Genomic DNA, 16,131 nt, shown 5'->3' with positions numbered 1-16,131 from the left:
CTATGTGGGTCATGTTGTGTTACTTGCTTAATAAATGGGTTCAGTTAGGGTAGAAATGTTTTGAAATGATTATTAAATGAGTTAGGTTAGGATTGGCCTATATATGTAGCTGGATACCATGTCTCAAACACGATTTGTCATCACTGCTTGCTTGAACAAAATTGTTAAATCATGGTTTTTTTTCCACCTTTATATATATATATATATATATATATATATATAAAGATTCTCCTTCATTTTTTTTTTTAATTTAATAATTTAATAGTTGAGTGGAATTGAATTTGGATGCATCGTTCGGAACTACCTTAGAAGCTTATTGAGCTACAACATAAAAGGCTCGTTCACATTTTACATTACGATGAATTTCATATTTATAATGGGATACAAAAGTCCATGACATTTGAATAAAAATTACATATTGAGTGCTTCAATTCCATGATTTTCTTTAGCAATCAATCCCTTGATTTATTAACCAATCCCATAATTTTCTCTTGAAACCAATGTCTTGACTTGGTCCTCAATGGCAGAAAAAATGAATTATACTTTCTTAACTAATATGCCAGAATTATACATGTCATGCATATCTTGGCTATTTCAGGTAAATACAATACAAGATAGAAACTCACACATAGTCATGTTTATGTGGCAAAATACAATCATCAGCTCTTGGTGAGCAGAGTTCTTAGCTTCCAATCCTACCAATGGAGGAAAAAAAAAAAAAAAAAAAAAAAAAAAAACAAAACACTGAAGTTTCTTGATGGTTTTTGGCTATTCATACACAAATATCTTAGCTCGGTTGTTGATTTTATTTTTTTTAAACCTTATCCTCATAACAAAACGCAAAACATGGAGTTGGCCATATATGACTGGATTGTCTTGTCATCCATATCTTAGGCTAGTTTTTTGCATTACGAAAAATAGGATGTGATTATCCTCAAAGCTGACTCAATGCGTTATCACATTTATTTTTCCCCTTTTTCTTTGTAAATGACAACGATGCGTGTTTTTGGCAACGAAACAACCAAAGCATTAGGAATTTGGTCACATGGCTAAAATGAAGATAATGATTGACCATTCAATTCTCTTACAGAAACAAGTTATTTTAAGGTAAAGTTTGTTTGAAAAAATTAGCTCTAGGATAATGAAAATTTGCAATTGAGGAGTCCAAGCCTGGTCTATTTTCAGTTGAGGACTTCTTATTTACCTATAAATCTGACCGGGGCCTTTCAAAGGTATTTGTCTTTGCTTTGTTTGCCTTGTTCTAAGTTTATAAGTGGGAACAAGATGATTGCCGTTGAGAACCAGGCACCTGGTACTGCTTTGATTATTGTTTCCTTCTTCCTTTTGTCCATGAATGTCAATAATTTTTATTTTATTATAAGTCTATAAGCTTAGTTCAATTGCAGTCTAACTTTTGTGTTCTTTTGTTTGAAAATATAAGTGTCAGAGAATGCAATTCCAAAAGAAGCATCAGATGGATTTGTTGTGCCAAAATCCAATGCCTTTGGCCAATCATTCAGGTTTTGACATTTTCTTCCACAATCTTTTTTTATAAGATCAGGTGTTTTTCATAAATGGTGTAGTTTCTCATTCAATGAATTGTGTCCAAATGTGTGGTAGGGATTATGAATCAACTGTGAGGCTAAACATTGTGGAGAATACCTATCGGTTGAATCATATTAACCAAACATATGATTTTGTAAGTACACTTTCAATAAGTTAATGTTTAAATATTAAACTTTAGGACTTCATAGATTCAATTTCATATATGAAACTTTCAATGCAAATGTAGGTAAAGAGGACAAGGGAAGAGTATGCAAAATTGAACAAAGCAGAGATGTCCATATGGGAAGCCATTGAACTCCTTGACAGTTTTGTGGATGAAAGTGACCCTGACCTGGAGGAACCTCAGATTCAGCATTTGCTGCAGTCGGCAGAAGCCATAAGAAAAGATTATCCTAATGAAGATTGGATGCACTTGACTGCCCTTATTCATGGTAAATACCCTATGCACACTTCTAGTTTCTGTTCTAAGGCTAACATGCAAAATATAAGTTCTTTAAATGTGTAATTGTATATGTTTAACTTAGTGGCTCTATGCTCTTATTCATAATATCAGATAATCACTGCACACACTTGGCCCTATATATTCAAGTTTACATAAAACAGCTTGATAATTGATTCTTGCATGGATTTCAGATGTTGGAAAGGTTCTTTACCATTCTAAATTTGGATCGCTTCCCCAATGGGCTGTTGTAGGTAAGAAATGTTCTTAGACCAAATAAATATTAATATATTTCTCCTGTTTTGAGTCATTTCAATCTGATGATGAATTCTGATATCGCAGGAGATACGCATCCTGTTGGTTGTGCCTTTGACAAATCGATATGTTATCACAAGGTCTTCTCAAAAACATTAGTTAATTATGTTTGACATGATTATATATAGTCAGTCAATTGAAAGAAATTTCTTCGAATCTTTTGCATTGCAGTATTTCAAGGAAAATCCAGATTACAACAATCCTGCCTACAACACTAAACTTGGAGTCTACTCTGAAGGATGTGGACTGGAAAATGTGTTGATGTCATGGGGGCATGACGATTACATGTACATGGTATATCCTCTGAACCTTCAATGAATTTTTAATGAAAAATCTTTAATAAGATTTTCATATTGAAATTTCCACAATATGTTATTCCAAAATAACAATCGTAATACTAATAACGTTGTTTCCAAATCCTTAGGTGGCCAAGGCAAATGGAACTACTCTACCATCAGCTGCATTATTTACCATCCGATATCACTCATTTTATCGTAAGTATTATTCTTTATCTTTTCCTGTAAATTTGAAAAATAGTTAATATTCTCGAATTGTTTTTATACAATAAAATGAGTTTTATCTGTCCATCTCGCAGCAATGCATACGGAAGGAGCATATAAATACCTAATGAATGAGGAGGACAAAGAGAATCTGAAGTGGGTTCTAACATTCAAGTAAGCTTCCATTTTGCTGTTTAATTTGTACATTTTTTTCTTTCTTACTCGTGTTCTTCCCCAACAACTATTCATTTCTCATTGAGCTGATTGTGAGCATCAGTGCTTTTCCCCACCAATTATTCAATTTTTGTTCAGCTGATTGTGACAACTAAACTGATTTTATTGTATTGTACAAAATAACAGCAAATATGATCTCTACAGTAAGAGCAACGTTCATATTGACGTTGAAAAAGTTAAACCATACTATGAATCCCTCATAAAAAAGGTGTGTACCAGTGCAAAATTCTGTGCTTTGGTAATTTTAAACACTTTTTTTTTCTTTACTAAAATTGGATTTTATTTTTCTTTCTTTCTTTTTGCAGTACTTCCCAGAAAAGCTCAAATGGTAATCCTTGAGGTTGGAAGGCATACTGCACTAAGGGAAAGGATCTGGCTTTAGACTGCCTGCCATACTTTTAGTTGTGCTTGCTTTCAATTGGCAATGTTAATTTTATTTATATATGCACTACAAATTTCTGTAATCAGTACTAAGAAATTTGTAAAATATTAATAAATAAAACACATCATAGAGATGTGGCGTGTTCATTATTATTTGGCTTGGTTCTTATATATTGATGGCCAGGAGGCCATGTGTGGGATGTCTTTAAGGCCTTGGGGCCTAATCAAATAATGCTAATGTTGCGGCTTCAACAAGAACCCCCACCAAAAAAAAAAAATACCCCTACGAATTGTACCTAGGCATGCTTTGTATCAGCATCAAGCAACAACAACGAAAAAACCCCCCTTAGAAATCAATACCTAGGGTTATCTGGAATCAACACCAAGCTATTGAAGGAAAAACTCCAACAATCAATTTGATTACTGAAGCAAACTGTATACAATACTGAACTCAGGTTCTTTAAATAGAGTTCCAAGCTTGGTCCGTTTAGATACCGCTTATTTTATTGAAAACTAAAAACAATATAATAAAATAATTTTTAAATTTATGAATAGTGTTATGAGATTTATTTTTAATAAAAATTGCATTGAAAATAAAGGTATGTGAGTCTCATAAATAGTGCACAGATCCACTAAAAAACAATCACAGCCACAGAAAGTCAGAAATGCACTTCCAAAAAAAAAACAAAAAAAAAAACAAAAACACAGACCCAAACGCAGACTCGAGAAAAGTTGTATCCAAACAAGAAAAGGAAACAATTCTAACCAATGAAAATTCTACTAATCTAGTAAGAAAATGAATTAAATCCCTAAAACAAATAGGAAATAAAATAAGATTTAAAAAATTAAAACAAGTGGTGGGTTTATTGGTTATGTTACAGGTTCAACAGTCTTTGCAACTGAGATCTAGTCATCCAATGCATGGGGTTGTGGACGAGATCAATGAGAATACAGGACCTTATATTGGTCTAGTGATGACTTTTTCTACTGAAGAACTTGTACTTATAGACTCTACTTTCTTTGTTCCCAACTCGGAGATCCCATGGGTTAACTTGGCTGGTACTCTGTCTCAGTCTTTATTTTCTTTCTTCTTTTGGACTTGTCGGTGTTGATTATTGACTAGAATAGCTTTAGTTGAAATATGAAAATGTTTTGTATAATGGGGTAATTTCAAAGGTCTTAAATTTAGGGGGAGATGGCCCAAGTTATGCCCATTTAGCCCAAAAGTTATGTCACTTCACTGTTAGTTGTTGGGCTAGGTCGGGTTAAGAAGGAATATTTGTATTTGTATACACACACATTAAGTAGTGTGTAATATACAGAAAAGTTTATGGAAAGATATTTATAAATGGTTTATATTTAAATATATTTTTTTAAATAAAAACTCAAATGAGTCAAAAATATACAATTTTAATAAATTAGGATTTATTTAGAAAAGGACCAAATATAATATAATTAGAATTTGTTTAATTTTAGGTTGTTTCTATTCTAATTGCCAAGAGTCATTCATAGTTTAAATTCCCCTTCAGACCCTTCCTCAACTATCGAATTATCAAAAAAGAAAGATGTTGTTTTATTCTAATCAAACAATGAATTCTAGTTGGTTTTAATTTACATGTAAATGTGTAATAAATACCAAATTTAAAAATATATAATATAATATAATATAATATTATAATAATATGATGATGATCTTAAAAAATTATGATTATATAAGCTTTTAAAAAGTTGAAGTGACAACATAAGAAAGAGTCAATCTAAAAAGTCAAGTACTTTCATTTTTGTATGTGTCAAATAAAAAAATAAAAAAATTTCATTTTTATATGCGTGCCTTTTTGTTGTGGCAAAGGCATCAGGTTGTACTATCAGCTTTGTTGTATTCTTCTATGGAGTTTAAATTTACTGAGAAAATCGTGTAGTTACACACAATCAATAAGCAAATGCCTTCAGGGAATATGAAAAAATGTTATTAGACATACTAGATTATTTGTCATGCCTGCACATAATGAACAACTTCTTGCCAATGTGTCTATTTTGTTGATTTCCTACTGCCTAGGAAGGAGGTTCAACATTGGGACTATTAAAGGTATAGATGTAATTTATGTGATGACTGGAGAGCAACAGTAAGATTTCATCTATCTTTCATTGTTTTTTTTTCAATACCATAACAATTAGTACATACTACATATACTTGATGCGAAACATTTTTAATGAGTGGTAGACTTGACCTTTTTGTGGCACTCTTTAGGTGAATGCAGGTATAACTGTTCAAATCCTACTTGATACATTTGATATCATAGGAATTGTTCATTATGGGATTGCTGGAAGTTCTAATGATTGATTGTACATTGGTGATGTTAGTGTCCCAAATTATGTTGCCTATACAGGATCTTGGATATGGAAGGTACAAGTTTAAATTTGTATTAAATTGATGAAAGAATAATTTTTTTTTTTCACTGCAATCCTTGCTTTTAAAATGAAGAAGAAGAAAAAAAAAAACTAATCTTTTCTTTGTTTGATTTTACTGCTACATTATGATGTTTGCCTTCATTGAATAAAAGTATTTAACATAAAGAATATGCACTCTACTTATATTTTAGTTCAGAAAAAATGGTCTTATGTTTAATTCATCTTTCATCCTCTTATTTGCGTTGTAAAGGAATTCAGGTCAGCAGAGGAGAATTTGACAGAATTGAAGTTTGGTAATTTCAACTCCCTGAGATGGGAGAGAATTTGTTGGCAATGATAGACTTTACTCCACAGCAATTGTACTCTGTTGGGAAACCAATGGAAGAGGTTTTTTGGCTTCCAATTGATCCAAAATTATTCAATATTGCTTCTGAACTTCAGGTTCGTTGTATAATCATCCCCGATATCTTTTAATAGCTTATGTGTGTTGATTAATATGTTCTGATGAAAATATCATTCAAGGTTTATTTTTTGGTTCATTATGACGTAAATTTTTAATTGATTACAGGATGTGAAACTACAAAAATGTGTCCAAATTTCAGAAAGAAACAGTCTCTCTCTCTTACCGTCTTACCCTTTTACTACTCAGAAATGCTTAGGTACTTTTTATTTATTTATTTTCCATTTTCCTTGATTTCTTTGTCAAAGATCATACCTTCTAATTGTAATTTAACCATTTGGTTTGGGTTTAAAATTTTATAAAACCTTTGGTCAGGAAGCTTAGAAACAATGAATTTAACCTTTGGTTTTGTTTGTTAAGCTTCAACTATTATCCATTCCTAAATCAATCACGTAGGGAAACAAATAAATTAAAAATCAGAATTTAAAATGCTTCATTGAAATCAATCTGGGCCTGCACAGGGATGAGAAGTTGTTAGTATTGTGGTTTGGGATTGGCAATTGGCAGTAGGTCGTTGTTTTGTTTTATTTTAAAGTTGATTTTGAAAATGCACAGAAGATGTTTGTGAAAATATGTGTTAGAAAAATTGAAATGATGTTAAGCTATTTCTATCTATGCATGTTGTGCAGTCTTGAGGAAGATTCATCAAATTGAAGGCTACTCTCCAAATTGGCTGATTTCCTTCACTTCCTACTTACAGAAGAAAAGGAAGCTGATATTGGGGAACAAAGTGCAGAAGCTCTCCCAAGTTTATCCCGCCATCAAGGAGGTCCTTGGAATGACAAGTCAGAGAGGTCTTTCAAAGGATTTTGCACCACTGAACTTGTCCTGTCCATGGCGTTGATCTTTTTTTCTTTCTTTTTTTTTCTCTAGTTGTTGCTATTGTATAATTGAATTGTTGACCAAGTTGTTGAATTTTTCATGTTGTAGCTGATTTTGTGTTCATGAGTAATGAGTAAATGTAATGTATGCAGACACATTTATACAACTCATGGTACACACTATTTTGTTGTATTTTTACTTTACATCGGAAAGTCATTTTACATGATTAGTTGTATTTCTCTTATTATTAGGGATTGGTTCTTCTATGGCATCTCATTACAGTTTCCACTCACGTTCACCTCTTATTTATTTTGGCTAACTCATGTTCTCTTATTGAATGCTTCACACTAGTCTTTTGTTGCTCATTCTTCTGTAAGATTTCAAATGCGTCCTACTGGAGAAAAGGAAACTCTGCATGCAATTTCTTAAGTTTTATCTACATGATCAAGTTTCTACTTGTCCTAAATGAAGTTTGCATGATGCCTATTTCTATTCTTTTTCTGTTTATCAAAAAATTCTTTTTCTAGGCTTTATGTGTTCTAATCCTTGGTAAATTTAAGATAAATTACTTTGAAATTTATATTCAAGCTATATATTACTTTGAAATTTATATTCAAGCTCCGACTAGCAATAAAGGAGGTTTGATTCTAACTTGGTCATTTGTGAAGTTTGAAAAGATAATTGTATTGTATTTGAAACCTTGATAATAGTTCTTGCAACATAAAATTGCTATTAGTGCTTTACTTGGTCAGTTTACAACTTCTTGACCAAGTTCAATATATGCCCCTGAGAACGTGAAAAAAAGGATTATATATCAAATATCACTAGTCTTCCAAGAATGCTTGGCCTGTTTTACAATAAATTGATGCAAGAGAGTAGACAAGAAAATAATTTAATTAAAAATAAACAAAATTTTATTAAAATGTACACTTTGATCTTAATAACAAGAGTTCCATTGAGATATTCTCTTTGATTACAAGGTCATAATAACATCATTACATGATAGTTACAATAAATAATTTTCCACCATCATAATTCATAATTCTCACATAATAAGGAGAGAAAAAGTCTTGCATGCTTCAAGTCTCCAACCTCAGTTGCAATTTCTAATACAAATCGTGCAATTTTTGCTATGAATTTTGACTTGTTAAAACAATAGCAAAGAGCAACCAGCACATCACTTTCAGCAGTTCACAAGTAAAATGTTCTTTCATTTTTGTGCTATTCTAGATACTAAATCATAGCTTTTGACAATAATCAAGGTGTTACAAAAACTATCCAAAAAGCAGTTACAAGCATCAGTATCAACAAAATTGTTTCAAACCAAATGGAGAGCAAAATCCAAATGTGGCACAAAAATCAGTCCAAGAAAATCTCATATTCGTTAATAAACTAAGCAAAAAGATGTCATCGTGTAAATAATTATTCAGCTTGAATACACAACCAAAAGCATCTTCCCACATCATTTTTTTTTACAACAAATGAAAGAAATTATCAAATTAAACATAAACTAACTACCAAAAATGGTATTGCATCAACAAAATTATTTTTATTTGACAATAAGCAACTGTAAAGAAATAACTAGACAAAGAAGAAATGAAAGAGCAGAATCCCACCTCAATTAAAGCAAACCAAACCCAAATAGCAAAATTTAGAATCTTAATCCCACAAGAATCTAGAGACTTAGTAATATAAACAATAAAAAGAATAATCAGCAAACACACAATAAGATAGAGGCAATAAATTAGAGTTAGAACCGAGTCTTTAGAAGGGGTCCGCAAAACCAAAACAACCTGTTAAATTGTCAGCACTTCTCATTCAATCAAAATGCACATTAAGCCATGCCAAAAACCCCCAATTTTCAAACCCAAGCAAAATTATCAAGCTTTAGACTCAACAAGAAAACTTAGCCATCAAACTAACAAAATTGAAACAAAATGAGACCCAAATTCGGTCATCTCTAAAAGGCATATAAAAAGAGAAATATATATATATATATATATATATATATAAGAGAAAAGACAATAGAGAGAAAGAAAGGGGGCTAGTGATGATAGCACCACCAATAGCGGTGGTGTGGGTGGAATGCGAAGCTCCATCATGACTGGGCTTTAGAGAACAAGAAAACAGAGAGAGAAAGTGCTAGAGCGTGAGATGAGAGTGAAAGTTCAAAAACGTGTACAAAACACCTTTGAACGTTTAGACCCCCAAAATACAACTTAACCAAATCAAGCAATATGTCAAACAACAAGTGTGCGGAAACTTAACACATGCTATAATATGAAATTGGTTAAACAACTATCTAAGCCATAACAAAATAAAACCACAGCAGATAAAATAAAGGCAAAGATAGAGAGGAAGGAAGATGCAAACACAAAGACAACACGCGATGTGTTATCGAAGAGGAAACCGAAGTCCTCGGCGAAAAACCTCTCTGCCGCCCTCCAAGCGGTAATCAATCCACTAGAAAATACAGTTGGGATACAAGGACAACAATAGACCCTCCAAGCCTAATCTACCCAGTGCACCTAAGCCCACCAAGCTTCTTGCTCCAACGAGGTTGCGCCGAACCTTTTTCTTTTCTAGCTTCCCGGATTCCGCTACTAGACCGTAGCATCAACCAATGAAGATTGGCTCCTTCCTAACTGCTTCCCAGAACTCCAAACAACTGTCTCACAGAGATGATAATGGTGAGAACCAGGTTTGGTATAATGCCTCTCAAGGATTTGACAATGGAGAGGAAGAGAGTAAGGGAATTTGAAGAGACTCTAAGGTATAGATTGTGGGTGAAGCAATTTCGTTTTTCTTTAGGGTTTCTCTCTCAAAATTCTCTCTGGAAGCTCTCTTTCAATCGTGGGTTAAAGGGGTATTTATACTGGAGTGGGAGAGGAATGTGAAACGTCAGGTTTTGGCAAAACAAGGGTGACTCGTGGCTTGACCTCGCGGCTTGACCAAGTCGCGAGATCCAGTCGCGAGTTAACCGTATGGCTAGTTGTCCTGTTTTGTCCTGTAGTGCTCCAGCTAGCATGACTGTTCATCTTCCAGCATGCTTGGCACGTGTGCAGCTTCTGGCGGCTTGCAGCCGCGAGTCCACCCGCGAGTCCCAGCCGCGAGTCTTTGTTTTCTTGCACACTCTTGAGCAATCTTCACTCTATCTCACTCACTACCCTTACAACAAACCCATCTAAATACAAGGTTACTAAATGCTGAATTACAAGCAAATTTGGCACGGAATAAAGCCAATTAGATGGTTGAATAAATTCAACCTTACAGAGAGAATCTTAATAGAGGAGAGGGTCACATCGGAAAGCATCGCCAATGGTGGTGATGTGGGACTCGATGGCTAGCAGCAGTGATGGAGATTCGGCAATGGGTTTGCCTAAAATATGGATTTGCCTCATGTTGTACAGTTCGTATTGATTTCTAGAAGGTCTTGCCTTGCCCAATGAGGTGTGAGAGTTCTAAAGTGTGACTTGTGAATGTTACCATGTCCGTCATGTGAATGACTCTCTTGGGAGTTGTCTGGTGTAGACACGCCTAGTTGTCCTACACATGCATCCGGGAATACACCACTAAATCTAAGGCTAAGGTGAAGAATGGAAGTTCTCACTTCCTTTAGGTCCAAGAAATGCTCTTGGCCCTTACTTAGAGGTTCAACTTAACTGGACTTGAGTCTGGAGTTAGGGTACAAGTTTGCCAATTTGTTAGGCACCTAGACTTGCTTGACCGAATGGATCAACCTCTACTAATATTTCTAGGCCATTTTCAATCAAAGATTCGACTAAATAGGTTCCGATCTTTCATGTACAACTAACTTGTAATCCCATGCATATGTATGGATACACATAAAGATATACAAAAAAAATGGATAGTACAATTCCTAGATATATAATTTAAATATTATTAATAGTCATTTTTATATTTTGTTTACTCTTTAAAAAGTCTTGTAAGAATCTTATATTTTATTAACTCTTTAAAAAGTATTGTAAGAATATTATAAAGTATAAAATGTAAACTGTTCATGTTTATTTATTTATTACTTCTTAATTTTTGTTATTGTGAAATACTTTTTTATTTTACAATTCATTTATTCTAGACTTTTTGGTTTTTATACTCAATACCTCATTTGGATGAATATTTATGATGTGGTCCCATATTTGATTCTAAAATTAGGAAATAAAACTCTCTCTAAAAATAAATAATTTAGGACATATGACACAAAATTGTACTCTAATTTGAAATTCTAATTGGACTTTCTCTAAGGTTTACCTTTTAATATATACTAGTGTGTACTCCAAAATTTTAGAAGATGTTTAAATTATACAAGGTATGGTTTTACACTTTTTTTAAATCATACATTTCTAAAATATGGAATGGTTTCTCATTTTATATATGGAAAATGTTGTAAAAATGTTGTGGATATAGCATTTTTCAACCTCTGTGTGTGTGTATCATTTAAAATTTAATTGGTTTTAAACTCTTTGGTTTTTGCATTTAATAATTCACTTGCCACAAAAATAGAAAAACTTAGATGGATTAGATTTGAACTCTTTGATTTTTACACTCAATAATTCACGTGGCACAAAATTGAGAATCCAATTAAAATCTAATTGGATTTTCTCTCAGTTTTGTCTATTAATATATATATAGATATATAGATAGAGTGGAATTTAAACTAAAAAGAATTCAAGAAAATAGGGTACAAAGATTATACACAGTGGGTGTTTAACCTAAAGTAGGTTTCTAATTGTTAGGATTGCAGAGAGGCATACACATGACTTGTTGTTCCATAAACATACATTGAACATACATACGCAATTGTGAGGCATGTGTATGCATCCTAACAAAATGAAACTCTAATTCTACATCTTCTTCATTCAAAGTGATCAAACAAAATCCTAACCTAATTCTACAAACAAAAACAAGCATAAACTTTAAAACAAGACAGATTTTGGAATTTAAAAAGAAAAGGGGATTAACTTTTTCGAAGGATATTTGAATTTTGACCAGTCCCCTCAGGATATTGGATCCAAGCCAAAACACTAGAAGAGTTAGTAAACTGTAGCTTTATAAGAATGGAACTGCAAGAGAGTTTTTGAAAAGAGAGAATGCTTTTAGTGAATCCTTTTTGACATAATTACTAAGTAAGTCAATTTCGTTAATTTGCTTAACCTAAAATCAACCCAAAATGGCTCCTTTCGTATAAATAAATGTCATTTTTATTTAATATAAATTTGAATTTTCTCTATAGAACAGTGTAATTAAAAGAATTTTAAATTCATTTTGGTTTATTTTTTGAATGGTTTGGAATGGGTCATTTAAATGTTAACCCAATACAAGTTTATCAAACATTTGAAATGAGTAGTGTTTGTTTATATTAAGCAAGCTATGTGGGTCATGTTGTGTCACTCGCTTAATAAATGGGTTTTGTTAGAGTAGAAAAGTTTTGAAATGATTATTAAATGAATTAGGTTAGGATCGGCCCATGTAGCTGGATACCAATGTCTCGAACTCGATTTGTCATCACTGCTTGCTTGAACAAAATTGTTAAATCATGGTTTTTATATATATATATATATATATATATATATATTTAAAGATTCTCCTTCATTTTTTTTAATTTAATAATTTAATAGTTGGGGAGGAGTGGATTTGAATCTGGACGCATTGTTCGGAACTACCTTAGAAGCTTATTGAGCTACAACTTAAAAGGCTCGTTCACATTTTACATTACAATGAATTTCATATTTATAATGGGATACAAAAGTCCATGACATTTGAATAAGAATTACATATTGATTGCTTCAATTCCATCATCTTCTTTAGCAATCAATCCCTTGATTTATTAACCAATCCCATAATTTTCTCTTGAAACCAATGTCTTGACTTGGTCCTCAATGGCCAAAAAAAATGAATTATACTTTTTAAACTACTATATCCTAATTATACATCTCATACATATCTTGGCTATTTCGGGTAAATACAATACAAAGATAGAAACTCACACATAGTCATGTTTATGTGGCAAAATACAACCATTTGCTCTTGGTGAGCATAGTTCTTAGGTTCCAATCCTATCAATGGAGAAAAAAAAAAAAAACTGAAGTTTCTTGATGGTTCTTGGCTATTCATTCACAAATATCTTAGCTCAGTTGTTGATTTTATTTTTTTTAAGCCTTATCCTCATAACAGAACGCATAACATTAGTAGGGAGTTGGCCATGATTGGATTGTCTTGTCATCCATATCTTAGGTTAGTTTTTTGCATTAGTCAAAATTGGATGTGATTATCCACAAAGCTGACTCAATGCGTTATCACAATATCTACAAAAAGATGCGTGTTTTTGGCAATGAAACAACCAAAGCATTAGGAATTTGGTTACATGGCTAAAATGAAGATGATGATTGACCATTTAATACTCTTACAGAAACAAGTTATTTTAAGATAAAGTTCGTTTGAAAAAATTAGCTCTAGGATAATGAAAATTTGCAGTTGAGGAGTCCAAGCCTGGTCTATTTTCAGTTGAGGACTTATTATTTACCTATAAATCTGACTGGGGCCTTTCAAAGGTATTTGTCTTTGCTTTGTTTGCCTTCTTCTGAGTTTTTAAGTGGGAACAAGATGATTGCCGTTGAGAACCAGGCACCTGGTACTGCTTTGATTATTGTTTCCTTCTTCCTTTTGTCCATGAATGTCAATAATTTTTATTTTATTATAAGTCTATAAGCTTAGTTCAATTGGAGTCTAACTTTTGTGTTCTTTTGTTTGAAAATGTAAGTGTTAGAGAATGCAATACCAAAAGATGAATCAGATGGATTTGTTGTGCCAGAATCCAATGCCTTTGGCCAATCATTTAGGTTTTGACATTTTCTTCCACAATCTTTGTTTATAAGATCAGGTGATTTTCATAAATGGTGTAGTTTCTCATACAAGGAATTGTGTCAAAATGTGTGGTAGGGATTATGAATCAAGTGTGAGGCTAAGCATTGTGGAGAATTGCTATCGGTTGAATCATATTAACCAAACGTATGATTTTGTAAGTACACTTTCAATAAGTTAATGTTTAAATATTAAATTACTGTGTCTGTTTTGGAAAACTTTATTTAGCTGAAATTGAAAACTTATTATTGAAAGTACTATAAATAAAGATAAAAGTTAACTGAATAGTATATTGGGACCCATGAATGGTACCAAAAAGTGTAATGGGACCCATAAATAGCAGCAAAAATAAGCTAAAATTGCAAATAAGCTGAAATTTTCAGATTGTTCCAAATGCACACTTAGGACTTCATAGATTCAATTTGATTTATGAAACTTTCAATGCAAATGCAGGTGAAGAAGACAAGGGAAGAGTATGCAAAATTGAACAAAGCAGAGATGTCCATATGGGAAGCCATTGAACTCCTTGACAGTTTTGTGGATGAAAGTGACCCTGACATTGATGAACCTCAGATTCAGCATTTGCTGCAGTCAGCTGAAGCCATAAGAAAAGATTATCCTGATGAAGACTGGCTGCACTTGACTGCCCTTATTCATGGTAAATACCCCATGCACATTCCTAGTTTCTGTTCTAAGGCTAACATGCAAAATATAAGTCCTTTGAATGTGTACTTAGGCCCTATATATTCAAGTTTACATAAAACAATATATTAAACAACTTGATAATTGATTCTTGCATGGATTTCAGATCTTGGAAAGGTTCTTTTCCATTCTAAATTTGGATCGCTTCCCCAGTGGGCTGTTACCGGTAAGAGATGTTCTTAGAACAAATAAATGTTAATATATTCCTCCTGTTTTGAGTCATTTCAATCTGATGATGAATTTTGATGTCACAGGAGATACGCATCCTGTTGGTTGTGCCTTTGACGAATCGATTGTTTATTACAAGGTCTTATCTAAAACATTTGTTAATTATGTTTGACATGATTATATATAGTCAGTCAATAGAAAGAAATTTCTTCAAATCTTTTGCATTGCAGTATTTCAAGGAAAATCCAGATTACAACAATCCTGTCTACAACACTAAACTTGGAGTCTACTTTGAAGGATGTGGACTGGAAAATGTGCTGATGTCATGGGGGCATGACGATTACATGTACATGGTATATCCTCTGAACCTTCAATGAATTTTTAATGAAAAATCTTTAATAAGATTTTCATATTGAAATTTCCACAATATGTTATTCCAAAATAACATTCATCTATATCTATATATTACTAAAAGCTGAAACATGACATTTATTGCTACTGAGCTCCTGTTATGCCACCTCATCGCCACGTCACTAGCCACATAATTATTATTTATTCCAATTTTTTTAAAAAAATAAATAAATATATATAAATAGATTATTAACTTTAGATATTCATTTTTGTCGGTTTTAACATCCATATATATTTCTTTTTTATTTCCAATTTTCTTATAATTTTTTTTACATTCACTTATTTTTTAAATATTTGCATTTTTTTCAACCTTTCTTCTTCCCTTACCTTTTCATCTCCCCACTACCCTCTACTTTAATATTGCTATTCATCTTTCCCTTCATCTTCCTTTATTTGTCTCTTCTTATCTCTTCTCTCTTACTATAAATTTGTCTCTCTTTTCCATTCTTTACATAGTTCTCTCTCTCTCTCTCTCTTTCAATGTTTTGGTGGATTTTTATTTTTTATTGCATCTCCACTTTAGATTGATAAATTTTTGTGTTTTTAAGAACTCTAATTTAGGTTGATACGATTTAGCTTCGTGTTTTAAGTTATTATTATTATTATTTTTCTATTTGATTGTTAAATTTTATCCGATTACATTATAAAAAATTAAAAATAGTAGATAAAAATAAAATAGTATTCCATTACATACCATAATTTGGATAATTTAGTGTTTGTTGTTATATCTTTTAATTTTTCTTATTTTTTTCTTTTCTTCTATTTTACTCAATATTGAAATTCAACCACATCGTCCTTATCATTAAATTATTTATATTTTCTCTCTTTTTTTGTTTTAAAAAATA

At 32.2% G+C, this 16,131-nt stretch overlaps 3 protein-coding genes across 4 annotated transcripts in view; all 3 read left to right on the top strand.

Annotated features, from left to right (window-relative positions):
- Positions 1–7,418, top strand: part of LOC126699979 (uncharacterized) — a 59,277-nt gene extending 51,859 nt beyond the window's left edge. The window contains exons 3-6 of the mRNA XM_050397961.1: positions 5,684–5,839; positions 6,095–6,285; positions 6,413–6,503; positions 6,934–7,418. Coding sequence (XP_050253918.1) covers positions 6,157–6,285; positions 6,413–6,503; positions 6,934–7,148 — 435 coding nt within the window. The 5' untranslated portion in view covers positions 5,684–5,839; positions 6,095–6,156 and the 3' untranslated portion in view covers positions 7,149–7,418. The remainder of the gene's footprint in view (positions 1–5,683; positions 5,840–6,094; positions 6,286–6,412; positions 6,504–6,933) is intronic.
- The window catches only part of LOC126699976 (probable inositol oxygenase), an 85,538-nt gene that overhangs the window by 67,536 nt on the left and 1,871 nt on the right, over positions 1–16,131 (top strand). Inside the window, exons 1-7 of one of the 2 annotated variants that reach the window (XM_050397955.1) lie at positions 13,705–13,775; positions 13,905–13,983; positions 14,084–14,162; positions 14,459–14,663; positions 14,814–14,873; positions 14,962–15,014; positions 15,106–15,228. In XM_050397955.1, coding sequence (XP_050253912.1) covers positions 13,748–13,775; positions 13,905–13,983; positions 14,084–14,162; positions 14,459–14,663; positions 14,814–14,873; positions 14,962–15,014; positions 15,106–15,228 — 627 coding nt within the window. In that variant the 5' untranslated portion in view covers positions 13,705–13,747. Of the gene's footprint in view, positions 1–13,704; positions 13,776–13,904; positions 13,984–14,083; positions 14,163–14,458; positions 14,664–14,813; positions 14,874–14,961; positions 15,015–15,105; positions 15,229–16,131 lie in introns of those variants that run through there. The other variant, XM_050397956.1, reaches the window with a different exon arrangement.
- On the top strand, positions 1,285–3,386 carry LOC126699675 (probable inositol oxygenase). The gene is made up of 11 exons (XM_050397628.1): positions 1,285–1,312; positions 1,442–1,520; positions 1,621–1,699; positions 1,793–1,997; positions 2,200–2,259; positions 2,348–2,400; positions 2,492–2,614; positions 2,745–2,814; positions 2,916–2,994; positions 3,181–3,262; positions 3,360–3,386. The coding sequence occupies exons 1-11, from the start codon at positions 1,285–1,287 to the stop codon at positions 3,384–3,386; spliced, it is 885 nt and encodes a 294-aa protein (XP_050253585.1).

The sequence above is a fragment of the Quercus robur genome, chromosome 9 (assembly GCF_932294415.1).
Source record: "Quercus robur chromosome 9, dhQueRobu3.1, whole genome shotgun sequence".
NCBI lineage: Eukaryota > Viridiplantae > Streptophyta > Magnoliopsida > Fagales > Fagaceae > Quercus > Quercus robur.
The sequence above is the reverse complement of the archived record's forward strand: the minus strand, read 5'-3'. Positions and strand labels throughout refer to the sequence as shown.

Excerpts from the sequence above, each read along its gene's own strand:
- LOC126699675 (XM_050397628.1), top strand. The coding sequence starts at position 1,285 with ATGATTGCCGTTGAGAACCAGGCACCTG. Across the intron at positions 2,815-2,915 it reads CCGATATCACTCATTTTATC|CAATGCATACGGAAGGAGCA; the intron begins GTAAGTATTATT and ends TCCATCTCGCAG. Across the intron at positions 2,995-3,180 it reads AAGTGGGTTCTAACATTCAA|CAAATATGATCTCTACAGTA; the intron begins GTAAGCTTCCAT and ends ACAAAATAACAG.